This window comes from Delphinus delphis, chromosome 20 (assembly GCF_949987515.2).
Source record: "Delphinus delphis chromosome 20, mDelDel1.2, whole genome shotgun sequence".
Taxonomy (NCBI): domain Eukaryota; kingdom Metazoa; phylum Chordata; class Mammalia; order Artiodactyla; family Delphinidae; genus Delphinus; species Delphinus delphis.
This window is the reverse complement of record NC_082702.1, coordinates 31,991,425-32,017,606: the sequence shown is the minus strand read 5'-3', so window position 1 is coordinate 32,017,606 and position 26,182 is coordinate 31,991,425. Positions and strand designations below refer to the sequence as shown.

General features: G+C 45.9%; 1 protein-coding gene across 1 annotated transcript in view; it reads right to left on the bottom strand.

Annotated features, from left to right (window-relative positions):
• Positions 1-3,042: 3,042 nt before the first annotated feature.
• Positions 3,043-26,182, bottom strand: part of LOC132416284 (C-C motif chemokine 22) — a 44,932-nt gene continuing 21,792 nt past the window's right edge. Inside the window, exons 2-4 of the mRNA XM_059999611.1 lie at positions 7,572-7,675; positions 6,232-6,355; positions 3,043-3,689 (exon numbers count right to left, since the gene is read on the bottom strand). Coding sequence (XP_059855594.1) covers positions 3,605-3,689; positions 6,232-6,355; positions 7,572-7,675 — 313 coding nt within the window. The 3' untranslated portion in view covers positions 3,043-3,604. The remainder of the gene's footprint in view (positions 3,690-6,231; positions 6,356-7,571; positions 7,676-26,182) is intronic.

Here is a 26,182-nt window from a genome sequence, read left to right as displayed (position 1 = left end):
TATGAAGTGGTATCTCATTGTGGTTTTGATTTGCATTTCCCTAACGATTAGTGTTGTTAAGCATCTTTTCATGTGTTGGGTGGGAAGAAATTTTCCTCTACACTTCTAGGTTCTCCTGGCTGGTCTAAGAATTAAAGTGACATGAGACTGATTAACAGGAGAAAATCAAACAAAAGTTTAATAACTTGTATATATGGGAGAGGCCCAGGAAAACGGAGTAACTTGCCAAAATGGCTGAAACCTCCACGTTAAATACTATCTTCAGCTAAAGACAAGAGGTCGCTGCGGGTAGTAGTTTGGGACTTCAAAGGGGAGGAAGAAGATCCGCAGGGAGATAGAAAAGCAAATGTTTGGTAAATAAATGTTTGCTGGGTCATGCAGAGACAACGGGACACAGAGTGGACCCTGATCTCTAGATGCTGCCGAGTCCTCCCCACCACAGTTAGACCCATATTCTTTGCAGGTACCTCTGGCGATAGCTCTATAACTGTGACCAGTCCTTTCTCTAAATTCTTTCAGGCAGTTAAGGTGGAAGTAACAAGGAAAACTTCCCGAGTCTTCTGTTTCTTAAAAATAATCAGCCTAAGTTAGTCCTCATGCCAAAGAGACACATTCTGGGGTGGCAAACATTGCTGCCCTACAATGTGCTTGTTAACCCGTTGAATATCTTCTTTGGAGAGCTGTCCATCCTGGTCTTTGCCCATTTTGTTATTGGGCTGTCTGTACCTTCTTATGAGATTCTCACAACTACATGCACCATGTGCTCTTATTGCCCCCTATTCACAGAGGGAGAAATTGAGGCTCAGAGGGACCAAGTAACTTGTTCCAGACACGCAGCCAGTGAGAGTTCCTATATCTGTCTGAATCCGTGACCTGTGCCCTTCATCATGCTTCTTCATGCCTCCCAGACAATGTTCTAGGTGTCTGTAGCTTCAACCCTGGAAATCCCACTGTGACAGCCAGATCCAAAGGGCCCAAAGGCCACTTGTGCCAAGATGTCCACGGAACGGTATGCACACCGAGGAAATAATGAAGATGCAACAAGGGCAGAGGAGTCTTTTTTTTGTTATTGTTGTTTTGGCAGAGTGAGCTGTGCCCAGGAACTTCAGGGAAGCAGGCCCATTTGAGGGTCCAGGGAAGTTAGCGCCAGATGAACTGGGTTTGAAGTGTTCCCCAAACCCACTCCCTCTTCCTCCTGGACACACAGCTTGGTTGCACTTCCCAGCATCCCTTGCTGTCAGGGTGGTCATGTGACTAAGTTCTGCCAATGGCACGTGGGCAGAAGTGATGAGCCCCTCTTCCTGGCCCAGCTCATAAAAAACCTTCCCACAAGCCTCTATTCTCTTTTCTCATCTGCTGGATGATGGAGAGGAGACCTGGTCCTGGAGGTGGGCAGGGCCATGAGAAGGAAGCAGCCTGGGTCCTTGAATGACCACATGGATGGAAGGTCGCCCACAGACCAGGAATGCCTGATAAGACTTCGTGTGAGAAGAAAAAAACTTCTATGGAGTTAAGCCACTGAGATCTGGGGGGTTGTTTTTTGCAAGAAGTAGCATTTCCTGACTGATATACTCTCCTCTGCCTCTGTGTCCACCCTTGAAGTGGGAAGGTTGAGATTGGGTTATTGAATGAATGGATGAATATGGTGCTCAAAGATTTAGACTTGAGGACTGAATGAATGATTTCATCAGCTCCTCCTGACAAGTGGTCCCAGGGTGGACAAATGTGTGGGGTTCCCTGCTGGCACCTGCTCAGCTACTTCCCAGGTCCTCATGTCTAGCTGGGATTTCCCACCTTCTCACAGGGTGACCTTGGGCAAGCCAGCTCACATATCAATGTCAAGGGCCTCCCCACTGGGAGAGAGGGGCCATGCGTCCCCTGCCCCACCTCACAGGAACAGCACATGCCAAGGAACAAAACAGACATTGTTGTAGAGGATTTATTTTCCAGAAGGCTTGAGGGGCAAGGGCAAGGGCAGGACAGGAGCGGAGGGAGATCCCAGAAAAATTGAAGGCCCTGTGCATGGGCAGTGGGCAGGTTAACACTTCTGGTGCCTATAGTGGGCAAATGACCTTGGGCTCCCAGTGGGACACAAGCCCCGGAAGACACTGAGTTTCATGGCCGGCAAAGCCACATTTTCTGTGACTTGGATCTGAGCCCCACAGCAATCTCATAAGGTAGGTATTCTCATTCTCAGGTGAGGCTCAGAGAGGTTAGATGGTCTCCTCAGGGTCACACAGCAACAACCACCCTGCCATACTATACCAGGCTCCCTCCGAAAGGAACAAGCACAGATACCTGGGGAAGCTGTGGTCCTCAAAGAGGTGTAGATAAGTCCTAAGTCCCAGTCCTTAGCCTGACCCCAGCCACCTGAGAACAACCTCCATCCAAGGCTCTTTCACTTAACTATACCCCACACATTTACTCCAAGGACCAGGAAATCTCTACCTTGTCCCCCTCCCACACATTTCTTAAAATTCTTCCAGTCATCCATTGGGCCTTTTAAGCATGTGCCCTCTTTTCTTATACATATATAACTAGAGCTTATAATACCAAGCCAAGGGTACTCATTCACCCCATAGCAGGAATTTGGTTGTCAGCTATTTGGGGAAGGAGGAAGAGGAAATTCGGGACTCTGAAGAGGTCAGGCCTGGATGTTGGTTGGAGAAGCAGTAAAAAACCCAAGGGAGGCAAGAAGGTTAAAGAGGTAACATGGGGAAGAAAGGTGAATCTGGGTAAATTTGAGGCTTCCTAATGAACCCCGCCAGCCCTTCTCTAGATGACCTTGAGTCTCTGTATTGATGTGTCAGAGCCCTTGAGAGGTGGGAGACGGACATTACTTTTATTGATTCAACCTGCAGCCTCTTATTGAGCCCTGATTCTGAGCCAGGCCCTGTGCTCTGTGCCAGAGGCCGGGAGACAAAGTAACTCAGGTGTGGATATCGGTCCAGCTGGTGGGGCTGGAGGACAAGCTCCCAGTTCCCGAGAATTCTGGGTAGACTGTGATCAGGGCTGTTAAAAGGGGACAGAGGGCCAGGGGAAGTCTAAAAAATGACTCAATTACTGTCTGCTTAGGTTGAGTGATGCCCTGGAGGGCTGGTGGGGTTGGACATGTGCAGAGGATGGGGAGACATTCTGGGTGTCAGGAGCAGCTCGGGAAAAGAGCCAGAAGTGGAAATGTATGACATGGGTTTGGGAGAACAGGGAGCCGGAGTCCAACATGCATGGAGGGAAATGAGGCAGGGCTGGAGGCAAAGGATAAGACCCAGATCTGGAGGGCAGGGATGCCAGGCTCAGGAGCTCTGACCTCAGCCTAGGGCAAAGGGGAGCCATGGAAGGATTTTGAGCAGGGGACTGACTGACCAGGACTGTGGACCCTCTGGCTTTGGTGGGGCAGAGGATGGGTTGGAAGGGTAAGTGGGGAGATGAGAGTGACAGTGGGAGGCTTGACTGGGAGTGACAGCTGCAGACATCAAGATCAGGGACCGCTGAGAGGGTTGTTGGTACAGGGTTGTGTCGGGGAGCAGCTGTAACAGCAGGGAGGTGGGGCTCCATGAGCCTTCCTGGAGGAGCCAAGGCCACGGTCATCAGGGCAGGGCCTGCCTCATTGGTCCAGCCTCTGGAGAATTTTCTTCACCCAGGGCAGTCTGGGATCAGCACAGATCTCTCGGTCCCTCACGGTCAGCAAGCTGGAAGGCGGAAACACCAGGGAGACAAGGAGGCGCCATTAGCATGCAGCAAGAATGCCACAGCCCCGCTGCAGAACCTTAGCAATTATGAGTCGCCTGCTGTAGGCAAACACATTTCTTAAGACGGAGAGGGGGAGATAAGCGGCAAGGACTTCCCATACCTTCAGCCCCAGCCATGAGTGCCAGGGCAGGCCAGGAAATAGAATGCCCAGGAGTCCCATAATCTTTGCTGACATTGCCTTGGGAGAGAGTATTGGGTAGTAGCCAAGAGCATGAACTTTGGAGACAGCCTATCCGGATTAGAATTCTAGCTCTGCCACATGTTAGCAAGCCCCTTAACTTCTCTGAACCTCAGTTTCCACATCTGTAAAACGGGCATGATAATTCTGGTCCAACCTCATAGGAATTTGATGAAGATATGATGAGTTAATATAAACTGGAGTGCTCAGAACAGTGCACAGCAGACAGTAGGTGATATATAATTGTGCCAGGACCTGGCCTGAACTTTTAACATTGATTTCCTTAATAAGTCCTTACAACAACCCTATAAGCCTCCAATATTCTATCTACTTAATAGCTGAAGAAAGCGAGGCCCAATGGGGTAAAGCAACTTGTCTAAGTGCCAGAGCTGGTAAGACCTGACTCATCGTGCTCGCTGTGAACGAGCATCCCCACCCAGGCCCCTCTGAGAGACCTGAGCACAGAGAGGAGAGGTGAACAATAGCCCAAGACCACATGGCAGTAGTGGGCTAAGGCTTCCACTTTTGCCAGAGCTGCAACAAACACCCCTGATCTGCGTGCACACACACACACACACACACACACACACACACACCCCTGATCTGCGTGCACACACACACACACACACACACACACATGCACCCCCAGATGACCAATAAACAGAAAGAACAAAGAAGGCAGCAAAGCAGTGTTGATCTTGGCCACGTGGACAGCCTGCCCTGGCTGCTCTGTGACACTGGACAAGGCTCAGACCCTCTCTGAGCTTTGATCTTCTCATTCATTGAGCCACATTCTTTCTAGAATCCCTTCTGGCTCGAGATCCAATAATCACATGTGTACCGTCTCTCACTGAGTATCTATTATATGTCAGGCGTTGAGCAGTACACCTCCCACTTACTATTATTCTGCCCTGTGATGCCTGAGAGGCCCTGTAACTCGCTGTGCACATTTATGCACCTGTAAAAAGGGAACTGTAGGGGCTTCCCTGGTGGCGCAGTAGTTGAGAGTCTGCCTGCCGATGCAGGGGACACGGGTTCGTGCCCCGGTCTGGGAAGATCCCACATGCTGCGGAGCGGCTGGGCCCGTGAGCCATGGCTGCTGAGCCTGTGTGTCCGGAGCCTGTGCTCCGCAACGGGAGAGGCCACAACAGTGAGAGGCCCGCGTACCACAAAAAAAAAAAAAAAAAGGGGGACTGTAACAGTACCTACTACATAGGGTTGCTTGAAGGATTAAATGAGTTAATGTTTATAAAGCGTCTATAACAGTGCCTAGCACTTAACAAGCACTCTCTACATGTTTGATTAAAAAAATAAAGTGATCACTCCCGCTATACTGATTGGGAAACTGAGGCCCAGTATTGAAGTGACCAGAACTGTGGCAGGCCTTCCTGTTTCAGCCTTCTTGTACTTTACCCACAGACCCCTCTGAGGGACGGAAGATGAGTGAGAAGGATTCAGATGAGAAGGTGACAGGGCCCCAAAGGGGGTCATAAATCCCCAAGCTCAAACACCCCCCACTCTGTGGTTTGGCAGGCAGCAGCCAGAGGGGCTGCCCCAGAAAGGACAGGTCCCGTCACCCAGCCAGGGGCAGGGGCAGGGGGAGGGGCAGGGGCGGGGGCAGGCTCCAGGCCGAGGAAAAGGAAGCAAAGAAGCAAAGGAGAATAAGAACCTTAGGAGAAAGCCCTAAACGAGGACCCAGGAGTCCTGGTTCCAGCCTGGGCAACCTTGAGCAAGTCACTTCTCCCCTCACCCCGCCCCAAGCCTGTTTCTCCATCTGTAAAATGGAAAGAATAGCACCTCCTTATAGGATCATTGTGAGAATTAAACAGTCATGCTCAGAACAGTGCCTGGCCCTGAGGAAGCACTTAGTGTCAGCTCTTCATATGCTCCTGGTAAGAATAGGCTGCCTCAAGTAACTGACTCCCAGGGCACTGGGATCCAAGATGCTTCTGATGGGAGCATCTTTGCTGACTCAGCGGAACCAGGCATACTGCCCGTACCCTGAACCCTACGCTCTACGGCAGCTCTGCACTACCTATCTGCCTTGCCGGGGTGGAGCGGCACCCTCTGCATCCTCAGAACCTGGCACGCTGCCTGGCACATAAGAGGTGCCTGAGAATATCTGTTGAATGATAACATGATATTTTTCTTGGTCCACCCAAGCCTCAGCTGAGCCGTCTAGTTCGGCCAAGTGCTCCCAGCTGACATCTGGCTGCATTCCTCCATCCCTGGGTGCACCTGCAGCCTCCCAGGCCCCACCCGTCAAGCTCTCCAAGGTCTTGTCTCCCCGGCTTCCTACTCACACCACGCCAGGCCTCCGGCAGGACTCCGAAGTCCAGTAGTAATATTTCACCAGACGCAGGGGCAGGGGGTGACGGATGTAGTCCCGGCAGCAGATGCTGTCCTCCACGTTGGCACCGTAGGGGCCTGGGGGAGAAGGGTGCTCAGAGGAGTCACAGGCTGCTCTCCCTTGGCCCAAACCTCTGACCCAGCTTTTCTGTTATCACGTGGAAGGTTGGTGTCCAGAGGATTCTGGGCCCTCAAAGTCCCCACTCTTGGGGCCTCTGAGAAGCCGCTGAGTGCCCAAAGTCTACACTCTGCTTTGGTCAGCTCAAGGGAGAGGGATTCAGAATGACCGAGCATCAACAATGCCCTAAGCTCTAGATGGGACCAGACACGCTGAACAGGAAGGAGCCTTAGAACCTTGTTACTCAAGTTGAGGTCTGTGGACCCACACCATCAGCATCACCCAGGAGCTTGTCAGAAAAGCTCGGTGCCTAGTCCCAGCCCTGCTGAACCAGGTGGACACTCTGAAGAACTTCCCAGGTAACCTGAGAACGTCCCTTCAGCTCACATCTACCCTAATCCCCTTCATGGTGCAAATGGTGAGGCTGAGGTCCAGAGATGGGGGAGGACTTGCCCAGATCACACAGCATGACCCTGGAGAGTCAGGACAAGGGCTCAGGCAGAGTCCAGGCATGGAAGCCCGGGTTCGAGTCTCGTTCTGCCGTGAGTCACTTAACATCTGAGACCTAATTTCCTCCTCAGACCCAGGGGGTAATAATAGTACCTACCCTATGGGGCCTGTCATGCAGGGAAGGGGCTCAGGAACCCCAATAACCGAGCAGTATTGTTCCTAGCTCCCAGACTCCCAGTCCAGTTCTCATTCCCCTACCCATCATAGGGCAGAAGAGTGTACATTGGGATGGAAAGAGAAATCAGGAACCCAGTGTTGAGGGCAGGTTCTGGAGAAAAATGGGGCGGTGAGAGGGCAGGACTGGTTTTCCAAGGGAACATCTATTACCGTTGCTCCTGCCTTTACCCACCCCAGCTGGCCTCCTTCAGTGGCTCCTTCTTCACATCCCAAGGCCCTACCCTTGAGTTCTCTGGAGTAGGAGACGCTGGGCCATGCCCACTACAACCCCGAGCCCAGCTGAGATAGATCCTAGACTCCAAGCCTTCAAGACTATCCATCTAACAGATGTATAAACTGAGGTCCAGAGAAGCAATGGGACTAGCCCAAGAGCCAGCAGCAGATTGGAGTCTTCTGCTCTCAGTTCAGTGCTCTTTCTACCACATGAGGAAGATACCCCAGTATCTGACCTTGACCTCTGCAGAGAGCCCTCCCTCTTCCCAGCCTCACCTGCCTCTGTTGCTTGAAGTATCATAGCAAGGAGGATGAGGGCAGCCAGGAGTGGGGTCTGCAGGCTGGCCATACTTTCGTCCTGTGTGTCCCAGCTCAGGTGCCTACAATCGCCAAAGGACAGGAAGCTCTGGTATTTAAACGCTTGCTACACCCACAAGCCTCAGACACTCTTAGTCACCGGTGAGCCTAGAATCTCTGACATTCACGTTATGAAAGAAGAACTCCCACTTCCTCCAGAGAGAAGGAAATTCTCTGTGGCCAGGAACCACTCAAAGGGGACCCCCACCCTGACCTCCCCTCTGGGTCCCAAGAGACTTGCAAAATCCCCCTTGAGCTGGGCCTCTTGGAGGCCTGTTCTCCCTGGGGTCTGCTGGCTGTGTGGCCTTGGCCATGTCTCTGGATGTCTCTGGGACTGAGTTTACCCATCTAGAAATGGGAGAGATGGTTTTGCAGTCCTACGTATTTACCCCAGTGGTTGTTTGTAAATCAAGTGAGAATGTGGACAGGAGCCAAATAGCCCTAAACCCTCACCTGGAACTGAGGCCCATCTTGATGAAGGGTGACCTTCATCACTGATCGGTCTTCAAAGGGAGAAGCCTATGAAGCCATTGGGTTAGTTTCTCTGCCCCATCACCGGTGTCCTCTAGGGCTTCTCACAAAGTCTCAGCTTGGGCCAGTTCATGGTCCACTCAACAGCTATAAAGAGCTTCCACACATTTCCATCTTGCCTGTCCTTCCTTCGCAGCTGTCTCCACGCTCTTCCTCACCCAGCCCCTTCTCAATCTACCGCCGTGTCCCACTGATTCTACTACCTCAGTCTGTCTCGGATCTGTCCACTTATCTCCATCCCCATTGTCCCTGCCCAGTCCAGGCCACCTCCACCTCAGGCTCAGATGCTGGCCCCTCATTCCCCTATCCACACTGCAGTGACCAGAGTGAGTAGCCCGGATTCAAAGCTGCACATGCCTCTCTCCTGCTTCAAAACCCTGCTGTGGCCCCCTGAACCCGTGCCCCTGACTGTGGCCTTCAAGGCCTCCATTCCAGACACGACCCCACCACCTCTGCCCAGCTGGTCTCACTCCCCTGAGGAATCACATCCACAGTCCTCAGAGTTTTTCAAAGAGGTCTGTGGCTTGTCCCTGGCCGTGAATGCCCTTGCCACTCCTCTACCGCGTAAACTCCTACTCGTGCATCAGGAGCCATTTGAAATGTCACCTTCTAGGTAAACACACCCCCTCAGGACTCCAAAATTCTCTGAGGTGACCTAGAACGTGGACTTGAACAGACTACATCAGGTTTTCTCTTTCTCAATCTCCTCCCAGAAGCCAAACTCCAAGCTCTTAGAAGGTGGGGTCTCCCTTTATTTGTCTTGGCATTCCAGGGTCTACCAAGAGCGGGGTACATGGTGGGTGCTCAGAACACATCTAATGGAAGAAGAAACCCGGGCTCAGAGGAAGAGGGGCCTTGCCTGTAAGTAGATAAGCCATCCTGGAGTTCAGGACTCAGCACTCCATTTGTAGAGGGATCCATCCACTCATTCATTCTTTCATTCATTCAACAAATATTTATTGAGCCCTTGGTCGACAGAATAATGAACCGCCCCAAAATGTCCATATCTAATTCCCCAAACTTGTGAACATGTGACCTTACCTGGTAAAAAGGACTTTGCAGGTGTGTTGAAGTTAAGGCCCTTAAAACAGAGTCTTCCTTGGGACTTTCTTGGTGGCCCAGTGGGTAAGACTCTGTGCTCCCAATGCAAGAGGCCCGGGTTCGATCCCTGGTCGGGGAATTAGATCCCACATGCATGCCACAACTAAGAGTCTGCATGCTGCAACTAAGAAGACCGCATGCCGCAACTAAAGATCCCACATGCCGCTACGAAGATCCCATGTGCCGCAGCTAAGACCCGGGGCAGCCAAAATAAATAAATATTAAAACAAAAACAAAAACAGAGGGACTTCCTGGATTCTCTGGATGGACCCAAAGCAATCACAGGGTCATTATAAGAGGGGCCAGCGAGTGGGTCAGATTCAGACAGGAGATGGGATGACAGAAGCGGAAGTCCAAATGATGTGACGCTATGTGCCCGAGAAGGTGGGAAACGCAAGGAAACAGATTCTCCCCTAGAGCTTCCAGAAGGAACACAGCCCTGCCGACACCTCAGTTTTACTCCACTGAGGCTGATTTAGAACTTCTGACCTGCTGAACTGTAAGCTAATAAATTGGTGTATTAAACCACCAAGTCATTTGTTACAGAAGCAAGAGGAGAGTAATACAAGCACCTGCCACGTGCCAGGTACACTGCCAGGATCTGGGGACACAGAGTGAATAGGTCCCTGCTCTCATGTTTACCTTGGAGACAGACAATAAACAGGCAAAAAAACACACAAAAAAACAAAACCAAATAAGGTAATGTCAGGCTGTGGTGAGTGCCGCGAATAAAATGAAACAGAGAAAAATAGACAGTGACTGTGGGGAAGCAGGTTTGGGGAGTCAGGAGAAGACTCTATGAGGGCTGACAGGCAAGCTGAAATTCAGAAGATACTAAGAAACCTGCCAGGGAGGAAGGGGCAAGGGCAAAGGGTGAGAGGCCTGAGCAGCTGGGGCAGAGTGGGTCAGGGAGCAGGGGGCAGCCAGATGGGAGGGGCTGCATGCAGGGCCGGGCAGGGCCTGTTCAGCCGCAGTTCCTATGAGCCTCCTGATGGATGTGCATTGAAGGTGCACAGCATCGCCTTGGAAAACCTCTTGTCAAAAGGCGTTACCCAGGGCTTCCCTGGTGGCGCAGTGTTTGGGAGTCCGCCTGCCGATGCAGGAGACACAGGTTCCTGCCCCGGTCCCGGAAGATCCCACATGTCGCGGAGCGGCTGGGCCCGTGAGCCACGGCCGCTGAGCCTGCGCGTCCGGAGCCTGTGCTCCGCAACGAGAGAAGCCACAACAGTGAGAGACCCGCATACCGCGAAAAAAAAAAAAAAAAAGGCGTTACCCAAAGCCAGTCACAGAAGGACAAATATTGCATGCTTACAACTCTGTGGGGTTCCTAGAGGAATCAGATTCATAGAGACATAAACTAGAATGGTGGTTACCAGGGGCTGGAGGGCGGAGGGAATGGGGAGTTAGTTTTGTGGGGTTTTTTTTTTATAAACTTATTTATGTTTGGCTGCGTTGGGTCTTCGTTGTTGCGTGCAGGCTTTCTCTAGTTGAGGTGAGCGGGGGCTACTCTTCGTTGTGGTGCATGGGCTTCTCATTGCAGTGGCTTCTCTGGTTGCAGAGCACGGGCTCTAGGAGTGCAGGCTTCGGTAGTTGTGGCACACGGGCTCGGTAGTTGTGGTTCGTGGGCTCTAGAGCACAGGCTCAGTAGTTGTGGCACCCAGGCTTAGTAGCTGTGGCGCACGGGCTTAGTTGCTCTGCGGCATATGGGATCTTCCCAGACCAGGGCTCGAACCCGTGTCCCCTGCACTGGTAGGTGGATTCTTAACCACTGCGCCACCAGGGAAGCCCCAGGGAGTTAGTTTTTAATGGATACAGAGTTTTGGTTTGGGAAGACGGAAGGGTTCTGGAGATGGATGGTGATGATGTTGCACAACAATATGAATGTATTTAATGCCACTGAACTGGACACTTAAAAATTATTAAAATGGTAAATTTTACATTATGTATATATTATCAGTTAAACTACTCTCTGGTCCAATGATCACGATCCTTGGTATTCACCCAAAGGAGTTGAAAACTTATGTCCTCACAAAAGCCTATATTATAGCAGCTTTATTCACAACTGCCAAAACTTAGGAGCAACCAAGATGTCCTTCAGTAGGTGAACAGATAAAATGTGGTATATTCAGACAATGGAATTATTATTCACGGCTGAAAAGAAAAGAGCTATCAAGCCAGGGAAAGACATAGAGGAACCTTAAATGCACGTTACTAAGTGAGAGAAGCCAATCTGAAAAGGCCACAAACTCTATGACTCCAACTATATGACCTTTTGGAAAAGGCAAAGCTATGGAGGCAGTAAAAAGATCAGCGGTTACCAGGGCTTAGAGGGAAGAAAAGATGAGGAGGTGGAGCACAGAGGATTTTTAGGGCAGTGAACATACTCTGTATAAGACCACAATGATGGATACACATCATTATATTTTTGTCCAAACCCATAAACTACACAACACCAAGAGAGAATAAACCATAATATAAACTATGGACTTTGGGTGATTTAGATGTGTCTAAGTAGGTTCATCATTTGTCACAAAGGTACACTCAGGTGGGGGAGGTTAATAGTGAGGGAGGCCACGCCTGTCTGTGGGCAGGAAGCATATGGGAAATCTCTGTACCTTCCTCTCAATTTTGCTGTGAACCTGAAACCGCTCTAAAAAATTAAGTCTTGAAAGAAAAAAGAAAAGAAAAGGTGTAACGCAGAATCTAATCAAGCCTCTAGTCCTAACTCCCAGTTTACAAGAAATACAGGGGCTAGAGGAAGGTGAGCCATCCCGCAAGAAAACAGACAGCTCCAGAAGGTGGGGCCTTCCGGGTCTCCTACAAGACGACCATGTGGAGATCAACAAATAGTCAATGTTCTTTTTTTAAAAATGTGGATTAGGGACATTGAAGATTAAAAGAGATTGAAGAGACATAACAGCCAAATATGTGCAATAGGTAGATTTTGATTGAATCCTAATTTTGAAAACAGTTATAAAAGACCTTTGGGGGACAAATGAGGAAATTTAAATATTAGATGCTATTAGGGCTTTATTGTTGATTTTCTTAGGTATCATACAGATTTTAAAGGTGTGTGAGAGAATGTCCTTGTTCGTAAGAGATGCACTTGAAGTATTTAGGGGTGAAGTTCATGATGACCCTACTTTCAAAGAGTTCAGGTTAGAGGAAATATATATGTGTGTATATATGTGTGTGTATATGTGTGCACGTGCATATACATACGTATATGCATGTATGTATCGCCTATATATGTGCACGTGTATACGTGTGTATATGCATACATGTATGTGTGTATTGTATACATGTGAGTGTGTGCACACGTGTGGGTTGTGTGTATATGTATGTGCAAATGTGTTGTACGCATGTACATGTATGTATGTGTATAGGTATATCATAGCCCAGAAAGAGAAAGGGCAAGACAAAGCAAACATGGCAAGATGTTAACAATGTTGCAGTGAAGTAGTGAATCATGGAACTGCTCTAACAACTTTCCTGAACATTTTAAATGTTTCATAACAAAAGCATGGGGAGAAAAGAAAAAAAAATTTTTTTAAATGTGGAAATCATCTTGTAAAAATGGGTTGTCACTGGAGGACTGCGAGTGAGAGACAGAGAACCGGCCTGACGGTTCTTCATCTGCACTCGGGGTTTCCTTACACGGGGCCCTCGTGGAGGCCCCTCCAGGGGGTGGGCCCAGGGTCTCCCCCCTGGAGAGCACCTGCAACCCCAGGGACTCGGCAGGGCCCCACGGCTTTCCTGCTGGCTCAGCCTCTGCTACCCAGCACCCCATTTCCCTGGGGCTTGGAAAGATGGTAAGCCACACGTGCAGCCATCAGGCCTTTGCTCCCCCAGGGCCCTTGGCCTCCCTGGTGCAGAAGAGGCAGGTACTGCGTTCAAGGAGCCCTGAGTTCCCAGGCAGGGCTCAAAGGACCACCTTTCAAAGAAAGGAAAGGGGAGTTTCTCTCCCGGGGCTGAAGGCGGGGAATCACTGGCAGTTGCCAATGAAGGGGATGTTTTCCCTCCTCGTCAAGAGGTTGATGATGCCCTATCCTTCTGTCCTTCTACAGCACTGGCAATGCATGGGAAGCTCCCAGATCAAATCCTCTTTCCCCTAAACGTCCTTCTTCTTTCATTTAAATTAATTTTTGTTTATTAAAAAATACGTGAAGGTGGAAACAACCCAAGTGTCCATCGATGGATGAATGGAAAAACAAAATGTGATAGACACACACACGTTGGAATATTATTCACCTTAAAAAGGAAGAAAATTGTGACATATGTTACAACATGGATGAACCTTGAGGACATTATGCTAAGTGAAATAAGCCCGTCACAGAAAGAAAAATACTGTATGATTCCTAGAGGCTTCTGTGAGGTACCTAGAGGTAGTCACATTCATAGGGATCAACAGTAGAATGCTGGTTGCCAGGGGCTGGGGGAGGAGGGAATGGGGAGTTATTGTTTGATGGGATAGAGTTTCACTTTGGGAAGATGAAAAAGTTCTGGAGATGGAATGTGGTGATGGTTGCACGACAATGTGAATATACTTAATGTCACTGAACTGGACACTTTAAAACAATTTAAACGGTAAAGCTTATGTTATGTATATATTACCTCTATAAACATACACTTAATTACATGTAAATGTGGATTTACAGAAATGCATAGCTTATATCTGGAAAGATACACAAACAATTCATTACATTAGTTGCCCTTAAGGAGGGAAACGGGGTAGTGGTTGGGGGCAGCTGCTCAGAGGAGGAAAGACTTATTTTCCACCAAATACCTTTTTGAATGATTTGAAATTATTTTCCATATGCATGACTGACCAATTCAAAAAGATAAAAATTTAAATTCATACAGCCAGAAAAAAGGGTAGACTGCGAAGTAATTTTCTCACCTCTGACCTCCCAACCACATTTCATTTCCCCTTCTCAGAGGCAAACAAGCTTAATGATTTCTTATTTTTCCTTCCTAAACAGTCTATGCAAGCACATATATAAAGGCATTCCTTTGAAAGAAATGGGGGAAAGGAAGGGTTCTTTCCAGTGACCATCTGGTTTTTCACTGTATGGATCTACCAAAATTCATATAGCTGGTCCCCTGATGGATGGATGTTTGGGGATTTTCCAGTCTTTTGCATTTACATAAAAATGCCGAAATAACCTTCCCTGAACCTACTCATGAGGGAGAATGCAACTGGTGGATAAATTCCTAGAAGTAGTGTCTGGGCTTTTGCTTCCACTGAGAGGCAAAGAGAAAGCCCCTGCCCTGAATAGCTGCCTCAGAGCTTCCTCTTTTCAGCAAAGGCGAGGGGCCCCAGGAGAGAGCTCCACGTGGGGCTGGGAGGACCACCCCAGGCTCCTGATTTCTGAGCAGCTAGGAGCCAAAGTTTTCTAGGGGACATCCTGCCATCCATCTACTTGGCAGGGAGGAGATCAGCACCCCAAGTTGTCCCACAAATGGAAGGAAGGATGAGCACTTTTATCTGAGGGCCTGGGCCAGACAGGTGGACTCTGAGGCAACGGGGAAATCCTGGGATGGAGAGAGAGGGGTGGGGAGGAAGAAGTAAAAGACTTTGGGGTTAATTGGCCACAATGGCAACCACTACAGTAATAGGAGGAAGAAGAAGGAGGAGGAAGGGGAGGTGAAGAAGAAGGAGAAGAAGAAGAAGAAGAAAAGACGACAGCAGCCCATTGGTACTTACTGAGCGCCAGATGTACTGTGTCTTGTGTTTTACACCAACTATCTCATCATCTTCCCACAGCAACACTTAGAAGCGGCCACCATCATCATCGTCATTTTTCAGAGAAGGAAGCTGAGACTTAGATTCCACACCCAGTGAGTGGTGGAGCCTGAATCTGTGCTCAGGTCTGATGCCAGAGTCCAGGTGCACAGTGGCCACTCATCGTTGCAGCCACGATCAGACTAGGAATAGAGGCACCCGCGAGAGTTAACAAGCCCCGTCAGACAGGCTCGTTAGATCGACTGAGAGTCCATCTCAGGTGGGTGCAGCCGGGGTTACTGTAAGTCCCCTCAGATGAGGAACCAAGGCTCAGAGAATAGAAGTCATCTGCTGGGACCACACTGGATTGGATCCTAGGTTTTTTGGGTTTGTTTTGCTTTTTGGCCGCGCTGCACGCAGGATCTTAGTTCTCTGACCAAGGATCGAACACACGCCCCCTGCAGTGGAAGCGCACAGTCTTAACCATTGGACCACCAGGGAAGTCCCCGGTTTTGTTTTTTAATTGAGATATAATTCACATACTATGAAATTCACCCTTGTAAAGGATGTATATAATTCAGTGGTTTTTAATATATTCACAAGGTGTATGTCCATTTCCGCTATCTAAATCCAAAACATTTTCATCACCTCAAAAAGAAACACAGTACCCATTAGCAGTCACTTTCCATTTCCCCCTCTCCCCAGACCCTGACAACCACTAGTCTACTTTCTGTCTCTGTGAGTTTGCCTTTTGTGGACATTTCATATAGACAGAATCATGCAGTAGGCGGTATTTTGTGTCTTTCTTTCACTTAATCTGTTTTCAAGGTTCATCCATATTGTGGCATGTGTCAGTACTTCATTCGTTTTTATGACTGAATAATATTTCCTTATGGATACATCATATTCTGTTTATCCATTTATCCACTGATGGCCATTTGAGTTGTTTCTACCTTTTGGCTGTTACGAGTAATGCTGCTATAAACATCTGTGTACAGATTTTTCTGTGAACATATGTTTTCAACTATTTTGAGTATATAAGTAGGAATAGAATTTCTAGGTCATACGGTAATTCTATGTTTAAATTTTTGAGGACCTGCCAGACTATTTCCAAGGAGGATCTACCATTTTATGCTCCCATCAACAATGTATGAGGGTTCCTATTTTTCAATTTTCTTGCCAACTCTTGTTATTGTCTGCCTTTTTGGTTATAGCCATCCTGGTGGGTATAAAGTGGGATGTCATTGTGGTTATTTGTGTGTGTGTGTGTGTGTTTGTGGACCTCTCACTGTTGTGGCCTCTCCTGTTGCGGAGCACAGGCTCTGGACGTGCAGGCTCAGTGGCCATGGCTCACGGGCCTAGCCGCTCCGCGGCATGTGGGATCTTCCCGGACCAGGGCATGAACCCGTGTCCCCTGTATCGGCAGGTGGACTCTCAACCACTGCGCCACCAGGGAAGCCCAGTCATTGTGGTTTTGATTCACATTTTCCTAATGACTAATGATGTTGAGCATCTTATATGCATATTGGCCATTTGTATATCTTCTTCAGAAAAATGTCTATTCATATCCTTTGCCCATTTTTAAGTTGGGTTGCTTATATTTTTGTTGTTGTGTTGTAGCAGTTTTTTATGTATCCTGATGGATCCTTATTTTCTCCGGCCTGTCTTTTTTTTTTTTTAATTAATTAATTTTTTTTTTGGCAGTGTCAGGCCTTTGTTGCCGCGTGTAGGCTTTCTCTAGCTGTGGCGCGCGGGGGCTACTCTTTGTTTATGTGCGCGGGCTTCTCACTGCAATGGCTTCTCTTGTTGCGGAGCACGGGTTCTAGGTGCGCGGGCTTCAGTAGTTGTGGCACGCGGGCTCAGTAGTTGTGGCCCGCGGGCTCTAGAGCTCAGGCTCAGTAGTTGTGGTTCATGGTCTTAGTTGCTCCGCGGCCTGTGGGGTCTTCCCAGACCAGGGCTTGAACCCGTGTCCCCTGCATTGGCAGGCGGATTCTTAACCACTGTATCACCAGGGAAGTCCCTGGCTTGCCTTTTTACTTTATTGATAGTGTTCTTTGGAGCACAAAAGTTTTAAATTTTGATGACATCAATTTATTTTTTCTTTGGTTACTTGTGCCCTAGGTGTCATATATAAGAAACCATTTCCTAAGGCAAGGGCATGAAGATTCATCCTTATGTCTTCTTCTAAGAGTTTTATAGTTTTAGCTCTTACATTTCCATTTTTGATTCAATTGGGGGTAATTTTTGTATCTTATGTGAGGTAGGGGTCCAACTTCATTCTTTGCATGTAGCTACCCAGTCCCAGTATCATTTGCTGAATAGACCCTTCTTTCTCCATTGAATTGTCTTGCTTGTTGAAAATCAATTGCCCCTAAATGTATGATGTCATTTCTGGACTCTCAGTTCTAATCCACTGATCTGTTTGTCCATCCTGGTGCCAGTACTACACTGTTTTGATCACCATACTTTATAATAATACACTCAGGTTCTTTTTTCTTTTCAAGTGAAATCTTTCAAACATACAAAAAATTAAAATAAATCTGAGAACCCACAACCTAGATTTAACAGCAGTTGATATTTTGCTGTGTTTTGTTTCAGCATTTCTTTTTCATTAAGAAGTAAAATATTTTAGATACAACCAAAGCTATTTTACTCCCACCGCCACCCATCTCCCCTCCCTCTGTCTCCATGGGTAACCACAAAACCATCACTCTGAAGCTGCTGGGGGTCCCTCCTTGGATACCATTATCCTATTATAGCCTTATAATATATTATAGCATTGTTTTGTGGGTCTTAATATTTTATGTAAGTAGCATCGTACTGAATGTAACCTTTTACAACTTGCTTATTTCATTCAAGTTTATGTTCGTAAGTTTTTTTCCATATTGATCCATATGGATCTAGTACATTCATTTTCACTGTTGTGAAAATGAACTAGCTCTATTTTGAACCAATCGATTGTTTATTTATCCATTCCCCTGGCAGCGGACATTTAGGTTGTTTCCAGACGTTGACTATTACTGAGAGTTCTGTAATGAATGGACACCCTTGCCTGTGTCTTCCTGTTCTCTTCATCTTTTTGCTCACGTTTTTGTTCTAAGCTGGGTTCTCTCCTGAGGACTCTGCTTCCCCTGTGGATTCTGCTTCCCTTGCAGCTTTCTTAGCAGTCGCTGTTCTCTCCCTGAGGACCGTCATACCACAAGACTGGGATAGGATAGGCATCCTCTTTGCTCTTCATAGCTACTTCCAAGCCAGCCATTCTTCCTCTCTTCTCCCTCTCTTCTCCCTCAAACCCCCAGATTCTTTGACATGCATGTCACCAGAGTCTCCATCCATTACCTACCCCTTGTGGCAGCCATGTACACCCCTAGTCACTCCCTCTCCTTCACTGATAATTTTAGCTCCCAGCTCATGGTCATTCCCTCTAGCATGATTCTGTCATAGACATAACCAGCCTCTCAGTTCTATGACCATCTCTCCTCCAATAAGCTTATCCTCCACCTACCTCAGCCCCTCACTTCCAAGGTCACATCTTGACCAGTAACTGCAGTTGCATAATCTCAGTTTCACACACCCCACTCTCTAACTACCATCATCTCTCAGCCCAGCTCATCATTTTGAGTATCCAATTTCAACTATCCTTCCACCGTACCCAAACTGATCCTATCTCTTTTCCCCACTCAGGTCCTTGCTTCTCTCCTAATTCAACTCAACTTCCCTGGTCTTTCATTACAAGCATCATTTACCTATACCCTCAACTCTCTTGCCCAAATAACTTCAACTCCCATTCTTGCTACCTCCTGACAAATCCAAGACCAGGTGGAAACCCAACTCTTCACCCACTGCGCCTGCACCAGTGCAGCTGAACATGGCTGGAGAGAAGTAACCAGTCATGCTAACTGAAAATTCAAGATCACTAATCTCTTGAGGTCCTTCCATACTGCCCCAAAGTCCTGCTACGTCTTCCTGGCTTGTTTGCTTTCCCGTTCTCCTACACTATTTCATTCTTTCTTCTCTCCACTCAAACCTTTGACCCCTTTTCCTCGATCGTCACTCTCAACTGATGACCCTGATTCCTATTTCCCTGAGAAAAGAGAAGTTACCAGAAGAGCACACCCGCCTGCAACTACTGCACCTACCCATGGACATGCATCTTCCTTGCTCCTGACTAATCTCCTCTCCTACTCAAGGACATCACTCCTCAGTTCTCCCATTCTTTCCTGCATCATCAATTTCCCCCTCTCTACTGTATCATTCTCATCTGCGTGCAACATACCCTTATTTCCTCCATCTTAAGAAAACAATGCCTTGACCACACATCCATCTCCAGATACTGCACTTTTATAGTAAAACTCAAAAGAATAGTCTATACTTGCTGTCTCCAATTCCCCTTGTCCCCTTGTCCCCTCTCCATTCCTATTCTGATTCCAAAGATTCCTTTGGAATCCCCTGTGATGGCAGATTCATGAGAGGAAGATCCACTTCAGAGAGGGGAGGGGGAGATGGAGCTCTGGAGCACACTGTATTTTGAAGGTATTGACAGAGACATAAGAAAATATCTTTGGTTTATGGGGGATGGAGAAATTGTTAAACATGTGAAGGATATAAAATGTCTTTTGTGGTTAAAAAAACTGTTGGAATTATAGGTAAACTAACATGTATTAGATGATGGAACACTAGATGCTGTAACAGACAAACCCCAAATTACATAATGGCTCAGACATGATAAAAGTTGACTTCCCACCACACAGAGTCCAGAATGGGTATTCCTGATTAATGGGGCAGCTTTTCCCTTAGTGATGATTCAGGGACCCAGGCTCCTTCCCTCTGTGTCTCTACTATTGTTAACAGGTTACTGTGCTCCTCTGCAGGAAGCCAAGGAAGGGAAAATAGAGCAGGGCATGAAGCATGGGAGGATTTTATGGTCCAGACCTGGATGTTGGGGGGCATCAGCTCTGCTAACATTCCATTGACCAGAATTCAGACACATGGCCTCATTTAACCTCAGGAAAGGCTGAGAAACTATCTAGCTGGCTGCCCAAGAAGAAAAGGAAACAAGCTTGATGAAGAGTCAGCTAGTCTTTGCAAATGATGGAAGTCTCCGAGGGCTTCCAGTGAACAGGCAAGAAAAAGATGATTCACTCTCCAGCACCTTATCCTGAATGAACAGCTTGCTCTGGCCTGGATTCAGAGAGGAAGTCCCATTGTGAAACCACATTTGCTTTTTTCTAGGAAGAAATCTCTTAGCAAAACAAACAATTCTAACATTCCATTTATCTCTTCTGCCATTTGATATGTTTTGTGGGTTTCCAATTTGTTTTTTCAGTGTTCCATGAAAACAAGAGGTACCTTAAAGCCTGTAGGGTGTGACTAGAGTGGCTATACCCTAAGACTTGGACGCTGGCATGGCTCCACTTCCAACTGGCAGCAAAAGCTTGACTACCAAGCCTCGTGCTCCTGGGGCTCAGGATCCAATTCTGTGAAACGGGGATTAGTAACGCTTGCCACTGCCATGTTGTTGGGGAATCAAAGACCTGCTCGTTCTCTGCTCCAAATGATCCTCACAACAGCCCTTTGGAGTTAAAAGGGCATGAATGGCCATTGCTCATTTCACAGATGGGGAAAGTCTGAGCTGGAGAGGTGACATGACTGGCCCAGGAAAACCCCAATTCACAGTCCCTAGACAAGAGGTGGTGGCTTGTGATTTGTTTTCCCTGTTGCCTGGTGATCTCTTCAAAAAGGGGGGGACTACAGAGAAGGAGAGGGGGAACTAAGGGCATCTGGAATCCCCAGAAGCCTTCAGGTAGGAGGATGACCTAAATTAGTATTGATTCCCTGGCCAATAGCTGCCTGTTTGAGGAGAGGATCCTCCAGGAGGAACCATGAAGGAAAGAGACCCTCCTTTTGCATTCTTTTATTCTGAGTTCCAGGTAGTTACTGCCCCGGGTATGCTGTATTCACTGCATGGGTCTGTACCCCTTATCTGGAAAGGGAGAATGATTTAAAAAAATAAGCGACGAAATGTTAACCATGAATCAGGGTGATGGGAATACAGGAATGCTTCATACTATTTTTGCAAGATTGCTGTAAGTTTGAAATTACTTCAAAACAAAAAGTAAAAAATAAATCAGAAGATTATAAGCACCTAGAAGCCCCCTCATGACCTCTTCCAATCACTACCTCCTCAAGGGAAGCCACAATTCTGACTCCTAATATCTAGACCAGTTTTTCTGAGTCACGTAGAAATCATTCTTTTGTGTCTGACTTCTTTCATTCAAAACTGTGTTTATGAGATTTAGCCATGTTGTTGCCTTTTTTCAGCTCACTCATTCTCGTTCCTTTATAGCATTCCATTGTAAGAATTTATCATATAGGGGTGGGACTTCCAGAATGACTGAGAACCTCTGAAAACGCTCACCCGAAAAGTACAATGATAAAACTATGCAAAATGGCCCAAAGCAACCATTTGAAAACTGGAAATTTATCAAAATCATATGTGGTAGGCAGAATAATGGCCTCCCAAAGATGTTCATGTCCTAATACCCGGAACCTCTGAATATGTTGTTCTATGGCAAGCGGGAATTAAGACTGAGGATGGAATTAAGCTTGTTAATCAGCTGACCATAAAATAAAGAGACAATCCTGAGTTATCTGAGTAGGCCCAGTGGAATTGCAATGGTTCCTTAAATGTGGAAGAGGGAAGCAGTGTAAGAAAGACTTGACTGGTCCATTACTGGCTTTGAAGATGGAAGAGGACCACAAGCCATGGAATGCGGGCAGCCTCTAGAAGATGGAAAAGGCAAAGAAATGGATTCTCCTCTAGGGCCTCCAGAAGGAAGGCAGCCCTGTTGACACCTTGATTTTAATGAGACCCATTTTATATTTCTGACCCACAGAACTGTAAGATAATACATTTTTATAATTTTAAGCCACTAAGTTTGTGATAATTTGATATAGAAGCAATAAAAAACTAATACATCATACAAGAAATTGAGAAATGTTTACTCAAGAAAATCTACTGAATCCTAGTAAGAAGCGTATGAGTCTGTGGTGTTCAGCCTGAGGCTGTGCCTATCTTTCTCCTCCCCTCAGCTTCATAGTATAGAAAGGGGTGGCTTTACTGGCTCAGAGTTCAGAAAATTCCATGCCCAGAGGCATTATCGAAAATAATAGTGGTCTCAGCGCCACACAATCAGAGAGGCAAATAGCAAAGCTAGCCTGAGGTCTCAATACTGGCTGGGAAAAGCAATAGACCAACAGACCAGCCAGAAGTTTAACAGGGAGGTCTGGGGAATGAGACAAGCCAAAGTTCTTCTCAGTAAGATTCTACTCATCTCTGATAGTCTGCAGGCTATGTGCATGTGAAAGTCTGCACACATCTCAGAAGATATTGGAGAAGGTTCTAGTGAGCTACTCAGCATGAGCTTAATATTTGGCCTTGCAAACACAGGAGTTAAAATCTGAGTAGACTTGTAAACTAGCTGCACCCCGAAAACACAAACAGATCATTCAGCAAAGGGTAGAAACCTTACTGGCTCAAGATGTTTAAGCACAACTTCTGACCAGCCATTGGCTAACAATCAAGGAATGCTGACCCTAGTACCAGGTTTAAAAATAAAAAAATAACTGAGCAGAGACATCAGCAGTCACACGCTCTGGGGGAAACAAAATCTATAGAATTAGTCCAGACAAGTCACCAAAAAAAGAAACAAACATCAACAGCCCCAGTGGTGGGGAAAGGGTAACAGGATCCAGAGTTGGTGCAATATATGATCTACAACAGCTAGCTATTAACAAAAAATTACAAGACACGCAAATAAACAAACAAAAAAAGTGACCCATACCTAAGAAACGAAACAGTCAATAGAAATTTTCTTTGGGGGGATCCAGATGTTAGAATTAGAAGACAGAGTTGTCAAAGCTGCTATTGTAAACATATTCAAAGACCTAAAAGAGACCAAGTTTAAAGAATTAAAGGAAAATATTGGGACAAAGACTTATCAAATAGAAAATAATAATGAAGACAAAGAAATTTTTTTTTTAAAAAAAGAAGAACCAGTAGGATCTGTAAAGTGTAATAACTAAAATGAAAATTTCACTAGAGGGGCTCAAAATCAAAATTGAGCTGGCAGAATAAAGAGTCAGTGAACTTAAGGACAGATCAATATGTTATCCAATCTGAATAATGCAAGAAAAAATGAAGAAAACTGAACAGAATTTCAGAAATCTGTGGGACACCATCAATAGTAACAACATATGTTCAGTGGGCATTTCAGAAGGAGAGGAGAGAGGGCTTCCCAGGTGGCGCAGTGGTTAAGAATCTGCCTGTCAATGCAGGGGACACAGGTTCAAGTCCTGGTCCGGGAAGATCCCACATTCTGTGGAGCAACTAAGCCTGTGCGCCACAACTACTGAGCCTGCAGTCTACAGCCTGTGAGCCACAACTACTGAGCCTGCATGCTGCAACTACTGAAGCCCATGTGCCTAGAGCCCGTGCTCCACAACAAGAGAAACCACCGCAATGAGAAGCCTGTGCACCGCAAAGAAGAGTAGCCCCCACTCGCTGCAACTAGAGAAAGCCTGCACACAGCAACAAAGACCCAGTGCAGCTAAAAATAAATAAAATTTAAAAATAAATTTTAAAAAATCATGATAAAAGTGTACTGTTGGGCTTACGACATACAAAGATGTAATATATGTAACAGTAATAGCGTGAAGGAGGGAGGTGAGTTATACTGGTGTAAGGAAAGTACACTAGGAATTACCCTGAATTCACAGGAAGAAATGAAGACTACCAGAAATCATAAATATGTAAGTTAATTTAAAACCATTATAAATATATATTTTCTCTTTTCTTCTCTTAACTTCTTTGAAAGGCATAAGACTATGTAAAGAAATAATTATAACACTATACTGTTAGGTTTGTAACACACATATATAGACATATATATGACAAGTATAGCACAAAGGAGGGGGGAGATTCACAACTAGACACATCACAGTAAAACTGTAGAAAGACAAAGAAGGAATCTTGAGAGTAGCAAGAGAAAAACAGTTCATCTCATACATATGATCCTCTAAGATGAACAGCTGACTTCTCATCAGAAACCGTGGATGCCAGAAGGCCGAAGGATAACACATTCAAAGTGCTGAAGGAAAAAGACTGTCAACCAAGAATTCCCTATCCAGCAAAGCTGTCCTGCAAAAACAAATTAGAAATAAAAGCATTCCTATATAAACAGAAACAGTGAATTTGTCACGAGCAGACATGCCCTACAAGAAATACTAAAGTAAATTCTGCAAACTGAAATAAAAGGACCTAAGACAGTAAGTCAAATCCACAAAAGAAATAAAGAGCACCAGTAAAGGTAACTACACAGGTAAATATAAAAGACAGTATAAATTTTTTTTGTTTATAACTCTTTTCTTCTCTCATCTGATTTAGAAAACTGCATGAAGCGATAATTGTCAAACTGGGTTGATAGATTTAAAATGTATAAAGATGTAATTTATATGAAAATAATAAAATGAAGGAGAGGGGAGGGATTGAAGCAAAGGTTTTGTGTATTACTGAAATTAAATTGAGAGTAATGCAACTTAGATGCTTCTAAATTAAGATTAATTGTACAACCATTATAAACATATATTCACCTAACAGTACTCCAAAATACATGAATCAAAAATTGACAGAATCCAAGGGATAATTCAACAATAGAGACTTCAATTGTCCCATTTTCAATAATTAATATAAGTATGTAGAAGATCAGTAAGAATATAGAAGACTTGAACAACACTATAAAAAAAACTGGACCTTACCGGCATCTATAGAACATTCTAACCCAACAATAGCAGAATAAACATTCTTCTCAAGTGTACATAGAACATTCTTCAGGATATACCATATGTTAAGCCATAAAACAAGTCTCAATAAATTTTAAAAGACTGAAATGATCCAAAGTATGTTTTCCAACCACAATTGAATAAAATAACAGAAGGAATTTTTGGAAATTCAGAAATACATGAAAATTAAACAACAAACTCCTAAATAACCAGTGAGTAAAAAAGAAGTCACAGATGAAATTAGAAAGTACTTTGAGTTGAATAAAAACAAAACACAAAACATCAAAACTTAAGGGATACAGCTAAGACAGTGCATAGAGGGAAATTTACAGCTCTAAATGCCTATATTTAAAAAGGAGAACGATCTCAAATAACCTAAACTTCCATCATGAGAAACTAATTTAAAAAAAGATCAAACTAAATCCAAAGCAAGCTGCAGGGATGAAATAGTACAGATTAAAGTGGAAATAAACAGAAAAACAACAGAGAAAATCAATGAAACCAAATGTTGGTTCTTTGAAAATATCAACAAAACTGACAAAACTTTAGTTAGACTCAAGGAGAAAAGACACAAATTAACAAAATCAGGAATGAAACAGGAGATATTACTACCTAGAAAATATTATGGGCAACTGTATGACAACAAATTAGATAAACTAGATGAAATGGACAAATTCCTAGAAAGACAAAAACTACCAAAACTGACTAAGAAAGAAATAGAAAGTCTGAACAGATATATAACAAGCCGAAAGACTGGATTAGTAATCAAAATTTTCCCACAAAGTAGAGGCCAAGCTCAGATAGCTTCACTAGTGAATTCTGACAAAAGTTTAAGGAAGAATTAACACCAATCCTTCTCTAACTTCCAAAAATAGGAGGGAATACTTCCCAACTTATTCTATTGAGATAGGCTGGGACTTGGGACCCGGCACCTGGAACCCTTCACTGGAGTCCTTGTACCTGGATAAATGTCTACTCGAGAATACAAAAAAACTATAAGGGACTAAAAATAACTGCATGCATGTGCAGGTAGGGCAAATTATGAACAGGATACAAAAAGGCCAAAACCAGCTGCCGTTTCTGCCAAGAGCAAAAGCAGGGTACTCTGTGTGAGCCCTGCACACAGCACCACCAAGGGGGTGGGCAGCCCACCTAAGCCATCCCTCCAGCCCAACCCACCAATCCACCCCTTACACTCACCCCATTTAAGGAATCAGCCTGCTCTCCTCAGAGAGAAAGCAAGGGCACCTGTTTCTTGTTTTCACTCCCTCCTGCTGCAGCCAGAGCCCAATAAAGCCTTGCCTGAATTTCTCATCTGGCCTCTTGTCAATTT